Source organism: Barbatula barbatula (assembly GCF_947034865.1).
Source record: "Barbatula barbatula genome assembly, chromosome: 3".
Taxonomy (NCBI): Eukaryota; Metazoa; Chordata; class Actinopteri; order Cypriniformes; family Nemacheilidae; genus Barbatula; species Barbatula barbatula.
In genome coordinates, this window is record NC_136764.1 from 5,955,703 (window position 1) to 5,967,973 (window position 12,271).

Here is a 12,271-nt window from a genome sequence, read left to right on the forward strand (position 1 = left end):
AAATGCAAACGCGGCGTCATGCGTCTTTGAACTGATGCGATCTGATGTTTAATTTCTTTAAAATGATTTAACCAAATAAGTAAATGATGAGAATTTTCATATTTGGATGAACTGTCCCTTTAAATTCTGATTCATGACAAACATTGTGACTGTCTTTGGACAAACATACTATCGTCTTAGTATTCAAAGCATCGCATTGTGGGATGAAGTGTGCTGAGGTCATCTGGTTGTCCCGTGTGTATACAACAGCAATAGAAACCATACCGTTTCATAGAAAGCCTGAATGATTTATTATTATTGACTGTTTGTCATCACTACCACTAGTTTGTTTACAGATGAAGAGCAGATACTTTGAGATCTTCAACACGGCTGTAAGTACAGCAAACACAGAAGCTCTTTCTATTTATTTTGCCTTGAGGGCAAAAAGGAGAAGCGTGTATTTCTGTTGGTGTCCGATAGTAAATGTTACTATCATCAACGCACAAAAGTGAAATTATATTTTCGCCTCACTGATTTGGCTAATAATAGCCCCAATCACATTTCTCCTTTTTGCTGGGGAGAATTTGTGTATGTGGGACGCTGGTTCTGGTTTCACACGTTATTCACGAAAGCGGAACAAGAATAAGACAACTAATATCTTTAAAGGTATTTAAAAGTGTTGTTTAGAGGAACAGTATCCTCATAAATGAAAATGTCGTCATTTATTCATCCTCGTGTTGTTTAAGACCTGTGTGTGGAACGCGAAAGAGGATATTTTGAGAAATGTCTCGGTGATGTTGTGTTCAATTTAGTATTTCTTGAAATGTTGACACGCATTTTAGTGGACCTATACAAAAATATATTTGTTTCGCTTTTTTTGCCATCTCACAGATATTTAGTCTCCAATCTTTGCACCCACCTCTTAAAGGGACAGTTCTAAAATTAAAATTCTCTCATTATTTTCATCCACAGTAGGAAAATAAATACTATGGGAGTCAATGGGGGATGAGATCTGTTTGTTTATTGACATTCATCCAAATATCTTCCTCTGTGTTTACCAGAACAAAGACATTTATACAGTTTTGGGACAATCTGAGAGTGAGTAAATAATGACAGAATTGTCATTTTTGGGCGACAATACCTTATCCCTTCTTTTATCCACGTTTTTATTTATTTTTTGGTCTCGAGTCAGATGTGACATGAAAGCGTGGCTGAAGCGTTTCGGTCTCTTTGATTTTCGTGTCTGCGTTCTGTCCCCGGAGTCTGAGATCTTCAGCATAGAGTCGAGCTCCCCTCCGTCCAGACAGATCTAAATTCTCTCTCTCTGTAATTATGTTAATGTGGTGTTTGTATTTATAGACAGAAGCCACAGGCCGCTGGACTCAACCTGTCACAGCTGGAAAGCATCTCGGCCTAAACTATAATACTCGACTCTCTAAGCTGGAGTCTGGGGCGGGGGGAGCACAAGTGCACCCTTGGCTTAACTAAACGCCATGTAATGGCCCTCGGTCGCCATAAACGTCTGGGGTTTCTGAGGACTTTAGTTTCCAGTAACTTCAAAGACGCTTACAATCAGAGACTTGAGCTTTAACACGGACAGGCATTTACAGTAAATGTACGACACAGACAACAGCAAGATTATATTTAAATTTAGTTTAATATTTACAATAAATACAGTACTTACAATATAAAATGTATGAACATCATCTTATAAAAACCCAGGACCTCTAGCCCGAGTATACTGTGCTAATGTACAATGGGCACTGACCAAGTGTCCGCATTACAATAAGTTTGAAAAGAAATGCTGCTCTCGATACAAATTCCATGAAGAGCGTATCAAAACGAAAAACAAATACACAGTTGTGTTGGCGTGACAGGGAGGCAGTTTCAAGAGCAAAACATTGTCATCATGCGTTTCTACAAATTCAGGAGGTTTGCTAGTCTTCAGGCAGTATGTGGGTTTTTAAAGGCACAATGATTTCAAATCGGACACAATATTCAGGACCAGCCCTTAAGGTTACTGTCCCTCCGCCAAAAAAACACTTTTGATTGGCCTTTTAAAAAGAGCTCTGTGTAGTACCAGCTACTTTGTTACAAAAGAATAATATAGATTTCTTTATCGACAAAGGACGATTGTCTTCTGGTCATTAAATAAGGCAGATATGTGTATTTTGATTCAAAGTCCTCACAGGTGCCTCTTCATGTGCAGCGCAAGGTGGTCGGACCTGGAGAAGGCGCGCTCGCACAGATGGCACTGGAAAGGTCGGTGGCCGGTGTGCTTGCGGAAATGACGTGTCAGCTCGTCCGAGCGAGCGAATTTCCATCCGCAGCCCTCCCAGTTGCAATGGTAAGGCTTCTCACCTAATGGATCAAAGCAAGATTTGCGTTTTAGTCACCAGTGCTTAGTAACGCGCGCGTAAGGGACGCTTTGGCCCGTGCGCGCATAACAGTTGTGTGCGTTTGGAACACAAATGCACTTGAAAAAAAACATGTTTTCTAGTATGGTTGAATCTCTTACCGGTGTGGGTTCTGTGGTGCGCTTTCAGGTGAGAGCTCTTTGTGTAAGTCTTGCCGCAACCAACGTAAGTGCATGTGTGAGTCGCCGTGCGCTTCCTCGGCCATGTGCGTCTTCCACGCTTGGGTTTAGACTCCATTAGGTCCAACGGGGAGGACGGTGGTGTTAGAAGAGCCCTTTGCATGTTCGGTTGCATGCCCATGCCGTCGTCGAACACGCCGTACTGGTGCTGCGCCGTGTAGGGGAGCTGCATCTGAGGGTAAGCGGGCGATGAGTGATGGTAACCCTGCGGGAACGCGTTGTGGCGCATCTGAGTTGGACACCCGGAGCTGCCCTGGTCGTCCGGACTCAACGGAGGAGTCATGTTCCCCGTCGCCTGCGGGGACACGGCGAGCCTGGGCTGCTCGAAAGACATCATGCACGAGATGTTCCCTTCTTGTTTGATTTTTTGGCAGCTTTGTGGCACCATGCCCATAGCCGGTCCATAACCGTCCATGGGGGGCTCGACTTTAATATCAACAAAGTCCTGTCTGGGAAAACCCGTCGAGCTGATGATAAATCTTCCCTGAATCGAGTTGCTGCTGCTCATGTCATAGAGGCTGTCCACCTCGGATCTCAGAAGCTCGGCCATCAGGCTGTTGGTGTAAGGGGGAGGTGGTGCGCACTGCTCCGGAGAATGGTACGCGCCGATGCTCGCGGTGTACATGGCGCAGGGTTCAGCAGACGCGATGTACTCGGCACCTGCCTCGAGAGGTCCTGTCGTGTTGGCCAGGATAAATTCCAGATCCAAAAAGTTACTCAGATCCTCGTCGTCCTTGCGGGCACGATATGTGTCCATGTTTTGCGCCACGTTGATGGTTGCGCAGCTGACGCTCAGTGGTTTCTCTGCATCACTTTTCCACCGCTAGAAAAGGTTTAAGAGATATTTAGATCTCAGTCATTAAACATTTATACTCAAGTCAACGGCGTTGGATTAAATCATATTTCAGAAAACATTAAACGTGCATTTTCTTTTACAATGTATCGTGGTGTCTTGTATAGTTTTTTCCACTGATAACGTTGAAACACTCTTACCAGCATATGACCAGGTGAATGTTTGTTTAACTTTATTTTTAAATGTTTTGAACTTTAATGCAAAAATAACAAACAACAAATACTTACATCCTCCCAAAGTTTTTCCTTCTGGTTTGCGAATGTTGAAATCGATGGTAAAATGGTCCCGGATACGGCCATTTCAAAGTGTCAAAAGTGTGGATTTTGTTCGAATGCTCACTTGTTGCTGGATGTCTCAAAAGTCTCTGCGCCTTTCCGTAGAATGAACGTCCAGAGTCATGAAAAAAGTCTGTGCGGCAGGAGCACCTCCTACCTTATAAATACTGTCCCTGGACCAATTGTGCGAGCAGAGGAAACGGCGCTCAGAGTTCCCAAATATAGTCGGTATATAAAGCACAGTGCTCACTCCACAGCTACGCGTTCTCTCAGTGCCGAGTGTGCGCTTTGGCCAGCATATAAACACGTTGGTGACGCGGGTGTCCCGCCCCCCGCAGAGGTGCGCCCGAAAGGCGGGTCACTTTACAGCCACTATCATCATCTGTGATAGTGACATAAAACTGTTACCAAGGCGTTACAACAAAGGCTCGAAACGATCCAAGTGTAAACCTACATGTGCCAATGTGTTATTTTACTGTCTAAATATAATCGCTTTCCAATGCAAGCAAGTGACTGCACAATAAAGATGCATTTAAACATTGAGTATAAATAACTTTTTTATGAGGATGATGATAGTTTTGTGCGCAATAGATTCAAAAGTCAAAACAATGTGCGAGATGACTTTGTTAAATAAATAGAGAAATACATGATATGAGAAAACTGGCACAAAGGCAGTATGTTTGGTTTGAAATATTATACTTATTATAATTCTATATTAATATGTTCAAAGCGAGTAGACAAGTATTTCGACTTTTGGTGTCCATAACGCGTGCTGAATTCCACCTGTGGTTACTCTGCTAAAACAGCTGTGTGAACTTGAGAGCACCTGGTTTCATGCATCCACTAAAAACCCTTTGGATGCTAAAAAACTCTTTTCCATAATGGTCGAGTCACTTTGGTTGACCTTATAATGCGCGTATCTTGGACAGGATCATACTTGTCGGAATGCACTCGTTCAGTAAGTGTTAATTGTGCTTTTCTCACAGTTTTTACTGCAGTCACTGGTTTCAGTGAGACCTATTAAACGCGGTCACCATTGAAAGCGCGATGCATGTGAAAGCGTGGAGACTCCAAAGGCGCATTATCATGATGATTGTGTGCGCGCAGCGGGTTTGTCCAAACGCGGACAGCAGGCGCCAGTCTCACCTGATCTCCACTCGCCGCTCTCAGATGTGCGCGTTAGTTTTCGCCTCATTCAGGTGTAAATGGAGGGGGATTAGCAGCCTGGAATGCTGATGGTTGGTGGGAATTATTGGCTTTGCTTTGCCAACCATTAGTTTGGCTAATGATGTCCCGGGGACGCGAGACATTACACAGAGACACATAAGCTCCATCATGCAGCTACTGACGGGAGAAGAAAAACTGGATGGGTGACTTTTGTTTTACAACAGTAAGCTCTTACAGGAGTCCCCAAACGAGAATCCCAACGTATTACACAATATGTATCCCTCACGTTTTTCGGTTCTTTAATGTACCTTGCGTAAAAGTTGTATAACACTTATTTAGTTGCCACCAATTTTTAGAGTAATGCAATTTCCATGTCACATCACAAAAAACACCACACCATGTGCACAATGCCATACAGCAGAACTAAGGACGTGTCAAAAACGCAATGGTGATATGATGTTTCTAAGAGTTTGAGATGTTCTCTTAGTCATCTGTTTAGTGGAACTGGTTCATTATCTCCACGTGGTCTCATGGGATTGTCTTCTCGAACCAGAGTTTCTTGTTTTTCCTGTTTGTATAAAGAATACGTAGAACGTTTAAGGATGAATTAATAATAGTGATGCCATAGTTGAGGGATGCTTCATGCAGACCATCAGGTCATTTCTGTCATCGCACTGAATGTCTTGAGAAGTCATGTTTCATTTGTTGTTCAAAGAATCATATGAGACAAATGTAATATAACTATGTATAACAGAACTTGGAGGATTGGGTCTTTACTTGGGTTCATATTGAGAGATCTGACTACACACTTTAGTATGCATTGTTGAGATCTCACCTGAAACTGTAGAACAGACACAACTGAGGCTGTGGAAAAATTCGAGAAGCAAAAGTTTCCACAAGAAACATAATTGATATATTACATACATTGAATCAACTCAGTTGTTTCTTCTGTATTAGAAACACAAATAGAAACCAAGTAACCAAGTTGAAACACACGTAGGGTCTGGAGGTGTAAAAAGAATGTGGATTGTAGAGGTCAAATAATCTGGTAAATGTGATGAGAAATGTTCAAGTTCATATTGAGATCTTCAATAATATTAACTTTTGAGCCCAGACGAGACAAATCTGAGCTCAGTTTGAAACATTGTTGAGATCTCTTCTCAAACTCTAATGATAGACACATTGTCAGATCTCTCTCTCTCTCTCTCTCTCTCTCTCTCTCTCTCTCTCTCTCTCTCTCTCTCTCTCTCTCTCTCTCTCTCTCTCTCTCTGATTGTTCTCAGATGGTCCGATGGTGTCTCTCCTCTCCTCCTCCATCACTTAAAGGTGTGAATCACTTAACAGCAGATCTTTACTGCGAGTAGGTGTGAACCCATTGTTACTAGTTTACAAATCTGTGTAAACTCATTCAACTGTCAGTACGATCTGCTGTCACACCATTAATGGCTGAATCGGTGACCCTGAACCACAAAACCAGTCATAAATTGCACGGGTATATTTGTAGCTATAGCCAACAATACATCAAATGGGTCCAAACAATCAATTTTTCTTTAATGTCAAAAATCATTCGGAGATTAAGTAAAGATCATGTTCCGTGAAGATAGTTTGTACATTTCCTACCGTAAATACATGTGTGTGCAGCGAAAACTCCAACAAAAATGCTCTCCACAACGCCATTACAGCAGAGATCCAATAGAAAGCATCAAAACAAACCTCTTTCTTCTTCTGCTACAGCGCCTCTGATGGACAACCTCAAAAGCGATTTTCTTAATGTTTAAATTTTTTTGCACCCTCAGATTCCAGAGTTTTAAATAGTTGTGTCTCAGCCAAATGCCGTCCTATCCTAACACACCATACATCAACAGAAAGCTTATTTATTCAGCTCTCGTTTGATGGTATTAATCTCAATTTCGAAGAATTGACACTTAGGACTGGTTTTGGGGTCCAGGATCGCATTTGTGTTTTTTTGGATCTCGTACGATTCACTTTGTATGAATTCAAACGAATGAACCGCGTTTTAAAATATTAACAAATTCCCATAAGATCTGGCTGGTTGAGCTTATAGTTGCGATAGAGTAATGACACATCAGTTCACAACGCCTCAACAGTCACAAAGAAGCGAATACACTTCGACTTTGTGCTTCTTTCTTAAAAATCTTATGTCATCTCTTGACTGTAAACGATATATAACAGTGCATGTTTTTGGTAACAGTCGCTGTGTGTAGGCAGATTGAATGAAATATCCGTATACGTAATATTTTCCCTTACAGACGTCATGATGATGTCTGCTTGTGTTGAACACTTGTTCATGCTGTCATGGCATTTTTCCAGCCCTCATTACAAGTGTAATTTCTGAACGATGTGTCAATGTGCGTGTAAAATATAAGGTGTGCATGTACCAGCATGTATACTATACTGTCGGCTGTGAAATGTGTTTTTATAGCTGCTTTAAAACAATAAGAAGACAAAAATGTGTTTGTCTATCGGTCGTCTTGTCTATTTTTTGTTTAACAATTCATTAGACACAATGCATCATTTCTATAGTGCGATTGAATTCTCCCTAAATGATTCATACAAGATGAGGTTATTATAAGAACACGAAAACCCTTTTAGTGCTTTTAAATATGACATTCTTCAGAATGAGCCATTATTTCTCAGAAGCTTTCAAAATCATTTTTTGCACAATATTGTTGATTAGGTAACACATGAAAGTTGCAAAACACATGTTTTTAGTCAAATGTACAGTCGAAAATGACTGTCGGTTGTATGTGAGTAAATAGTGAATTACTGTCATGTGAGATTTATTCATCACATAAACATTTATTGGCATTTTTGCGGCAGGCGTTTACCAACAGCTCCTGTAAAGATCTTTCTCATGTCAATCTCGCGTCGGTCTCGCTCACATAATTTGTGTTGGACATTCACGTTACGCCCTCTTGACATACTGTCTTTTGTGAGGATGATGTATGTCTCGTGTCCGAGCTGTTCGTACTGTGAATGCAAACACATGGATTTAATCAGGCATTTGGATGTATGAATCTCATTTTTGGCACTTTTTCAAGTCAGGCAAGACATTTAGAACGTTGTTTTGCTTTTAAAGTAAATGAAAACACACAATGACACACAATGTACTGTGGTAATACAGTTTTGCTTTAAGAATGTTCCCTCTGAACATGTTTTGTTCGGCAGGAAAATTCATTTTTAAGCTTCCATGTAAATACCATAGCATTCTTTAATGTACTAAATTCAAAGATTATCATTTCATGGCACTGAATGTCTTGTTTCACTCCCTTAAAAATCGAAACAATGCTTTAGATGATTCTATAAAGTATCTTTAATGTTAGCAGAATCAATTTATAGCACAAAAACGGCAAACAAGGTTATAAAGAAGTTATTATTTTCAGGACCTTGAGCTATACGTCATCACTGTCAATCAAGAGTGTTGTTTGAACACTTTTATTTGTGACGGGAGTCCGAATAAACATTTAGAAATGATTCAAATGTATCCGTTTCGATGTATGTGTGCCAATGGTTTTCTATTCAGCTGTATTCCAGCGGTAGCGTGACCCCAGCGAGGGCCGGAGAAACATCCCGTCTTCCCGCGTGCGAGCGACTCTGAAATTGAGCGGGATTCCGCATCGAGCGGGATTCTGCCTGGACCTTATATACCAGAGTTATTTTTAAACGCACACCCCCTTCCTTATTTCCGCCTTTCCTCTCAGAGTCAGTCAGGAAGCTGCTTCGGCCCCGTTTCCTGCGCACACGCACGCCGATTCGCGAGGAATCGAAGAATGCTGGCATTGAGCGGCTTGGCCTCTGTAAGAAAAACACGAGACGACGTAGATTCCAGGGTGATAAATGAAAACCAGAGATTGTCTGGCACGTGCGAGCAGCTGTTTGGAATTCAATGGCCTGGACAAAGTCCAGCTCTCATTTGGGTACACTTCAAGCGTTGGTGGAAAATTCTGGAAGAAAAGCTCAGTTTTTCCACTCCGCGCACCTGAGACGACCAAACGTAACAAACTGGACTGAAGCGCACATGACATTATGAAACTGGATTGTTTGGTTTGATCAGTGTTACATAAGAGTTGCCATTGAATCCAAGTCATTCTTCCTGGTCCTGATAGTCGTTTCTAATTATATAACACATGCTCTACAACATTTCCAAAACCTAATGATCTGTCTTTACATTCTCAAGCCACCTTCAGTTTTAATCCGTCATTTAATCTTGTGCATCAAACAGTACAAATACTTGTTTTGTGTTTTAAGGTGTCGCCTATGTAGGACACTTCAAATCAGTCACTAATGAGATTTTTGTTCGTTTCAAATCTTAGTGAGCCGCACTGTTGTAAATCAATTTTCTGCGATCCGTAACTTTTTAGTTTTTTTATTCAAATGTTACTAAATGCTAGCACGTGAAAATCAGTGTTGAAAAACACAATCTCCCGGGAATTCGTAACTATTTGACGAGGTAGATAATTCGTATGAATTCGTACGATCTTATTTGTATGTTCGAGTAAGATTTTCTTTCGCGTCAGTGACTTTAGGGGAGGGGCTTCGGTATTGCAGTATTTTCGAATAATCACATGCTTACGTAGGATTCACATCGTAAATGGTTACAAATTCTTGTGAGATCGGTTTGATTTTCGCCGTTACGGTCATACGTCGTAGCAGCGATAATGAATCAAAGTTTAAGTATCCGTTTTTCTTCGTTTAACAAATTTATTTCACAGCTGTCGAGACATCTCAGATTTCTACCGAAAAGACTGCTTGTTCTTGCCATTTTATTACGAGAAAGTTAAAATCAAAAACGATGGTTTAATTATAGCAAAAAATAAATACGTAGTAACCATGTTTTTTTTCTCGCAGATTGATTAACAACAGGTTGAAAAATTCACAAAGATAAGGTTATAATAAAGGTTTTTAAACTGAGCTGTCAGGTATTTAATGCTAAATGTCAGTTAGACGTGTAAAGAAAATTAGAAGTGACCTGCAATTTGATGTTTTAACAGAAACGGCGATATTGAGACAAAGGTTACGGATTGCAGCTTTAACGTTTAAAATTGACTTTAGTTACAGACTTAAGTTGTTTAACATCATTTATTTAGTGAAAATTTGATATTGTGACAGCTCCATCCTATCAAAACACTGACTAGTTTCTGTTCTCTGTTGACCGATAAAGCAACACAGAACAGAACTAAGGCCATTTGTTTGAAACAGGCCATCGTGTTAAGAACCTTGCATTCCAGCAACACCTCTCTATGATGGCCTCGGGGTTCTGGTTTTCTCTCGTTGCCTCGGTTAGTCGTTTGGAGCTCATAAGGTTTTAATTGGGAGCGTGGTTCTCATTTATTAGCTGTTAACACCTAATCCCGCCTGCGCTCGGCCTTCTCAAAATGTTTGCATTGTCAGAATGGAGATTGTGAAAGGTGCTCTCTGTTTGATTCGTGGAAGCCGAGTGATGTTTTTGCGTGACATTAGCGCTCTGACCGTGGGTTGTGTCAACAATAAAAGAGAGAGACAGCGCTCTGCTATCGCTTTCGTTCCTACACACTGTGTTTTGTGTCGCTTTGGTTTTCACTGATGTGTTTGGGCAGCGATAATAAATCAGAGTTAAGTTGCTACAAAAGTGAAATTTAAATGTCAGTTCTTCTTCATTGTACAAATTGTTTTTATTTCACAGCTGTCGAGAAAGATTGCTTTTTACATGTATACATTTGGCAGACGCTTTTATCCAAAGCGACTTAAATTGCATGAAACTATACATTCGATAAGCAGACGTCTCCGCTTTCCAAAAGTTTCTGGAAAATGTTCCTCATCTTTTTTTAAATGATTTGGCAAATTTGTTTTGAACGATATATCTTGTGACTATTTTAGTCTTTTAGTTTTTTTCTAAAAATGGCGTGCTTTTGTACAATTCACTTCATACATAGCCGCTGTTAAATAGCTACAACGTCTTGTGAGGTCCGTCTGAACATTTTAAGGGTAGTTTAAGGCACCTTGATACATTGAATTTTTCTCAGATTTTAATACTCTCGTATTGTTATTTGAATGGGATTTTGACATATAGCTCCGTGCAATATTTCAGCGCGGGCTGTAAATGCATCTCTCTGTGTTTTGTCTGTTCCAGCGCAGACGCAAGTGCATTTGAACATTCCGGCTGCAAACTCCAGCAGCTGAATAAACACGGTACACTTCGACAGAACAATCCTGTACAGTCTCTTCATGAAACACTCGCACTACATCTCACGGCAGTTACACACCATCAGTATCTGCCTATAACTGCCCAGACACACATTAAATCAGGACCACTTGTTTTTGCCTTTTGATTATATTAAAGTAAAGGTTGCTAATATATAGAATTAACAGAGATTTTATTAAAGTAAAAAGCCATGTTTATTTGACAGATTGATGGCCGTTCGCGACCCAGGCCCACGAAACTAGTTATAAGGGTCAATTTTGAGAAATGGAATTCATACACTGTTCATCTTCACGACATTATGACCTTTGCATGAACTGTCCTCAGTGCGCATTGACTCATTCTCTTCAATCTTCCATGAGTCCTCTTTTTCTTACGGATAAGACTGTGGTGAGGAAGGCGGGACGAGAGCCGTGACGCGGGGCCGGTGGCGTGAGTGATAAGTGCAATCAGCTGTGCGCGCACCGGTCCCGCATCTTATCACGGAGGAGATTGGGAGCTTAAATGGATGTTCGGCAGGACTGTTGACGAGAGAGGACCGGGCCCGAAACTGTGTTTAGTTTGTGTATGTTTTATGGCCGGCAGTCTACCGCGAGGTGGCTGCCGGATTGTTCAGTGTTTATTGTTTATTTAATTAAAGTTTTAAAGTTTAAATGTTCGCCGGTTCCCGCCTTCTTCCTTCCCTTCTTACGAACTTTATTACACTGGTGCCGAAACCCGGGAGGAAGGAGGGGCATGCTGTCGAAGAGCCCTCGCTGCCGAGGGGCATCGTGGTGCGGAGGAGTTCGGGCAGCGCGGACAAGGGACGTCCGCCGGCGGCTGCCCGAGGCGGTGGTGCTGGAGCAAGAAAAATCGTCTGGGACGGAGAGCTCGCTGCCGTGCTCCTGGGCCGAGGTGGGATGGCGGCCTTAAGGAGGGAGCGGAGGGGTCGTCGCCGTTGGCCGTGGGCCGGAATCCTGTGTCCAACAACCATGAGGGTGAGGAACAGGAAACGGGGGACCCGCTACTGGCTGCCCTCACGCCGAGGGCCATCGCCAACCGCCAGGAGGCGGAGGAGGATCGGGCCGTCCCCCCGACGTCCAGCACCACCGCATTGCACCGCGAGGAAGAGCCTCTCGGCTGGGCTGAGGACCGAGTGACAGCGTGTCAGGGAACCGGACAATTTTTTTTCTTTTCCTCTCTCCCCTCTCTCGTCCCTGTCG

At 42.0% G+C, this 12,271-nt stretch overlaps 1 protein-coding gene across 1 annotated transcript; it reads right to left on the reverse strand.

Moving 5' to 3' along the window:
* Nucleotides 1-980: 980 nt before the first annotated feature.
* On the reverse strand, nt 981-3,998 carry klf2b (Kruppel like factor 2b). Its single transcript, XM_079452763.1, has 3 exons — nt 3,656-3,998; nt 2,498-3,398; nt 981-2,340 (listed from the first exon to the last, which is right to left on the reverse strand). The coding sequence occupies exons 1-3, from the start codon at nt 3,725-3,727 to the stop codon at nt 2,165-2,167; spliced, it is 1,149 nt and encodes a 382-aa protein (XP_079308889.1). The 5' UTR covers nt 3,728-3,998; the 3' UTR covers nt 981-2,164.
* Between the last annotated feature and the right edge of the window lie 8,273 nt (nt 3,999-12,271).

Bases quoted from the DNA above. Each gene is read 5' to 3' on its own strand.
- klf2b (XM_079452763.1), bottom strand. From the start codon at position 3,727: ATGGCCGTATCCGGGACCATTTTACCATCGATTTCAACATTCGCAAAC. The intron at 3,399-3,655 runs GTAAGTATTTGT...AACCTTTTCTAG, and splicing joins AGGAAAAACTTTGGGAGGAT to CGGTGGAAAAGTGATGCAGA. The intron at 2,341-2,497 runs GTAAGAGATTCA...TTGATCCATTAG, and splicing joins GCACCACAGAACCCACACCG to GTGAGAAGCCTTACCATTGC.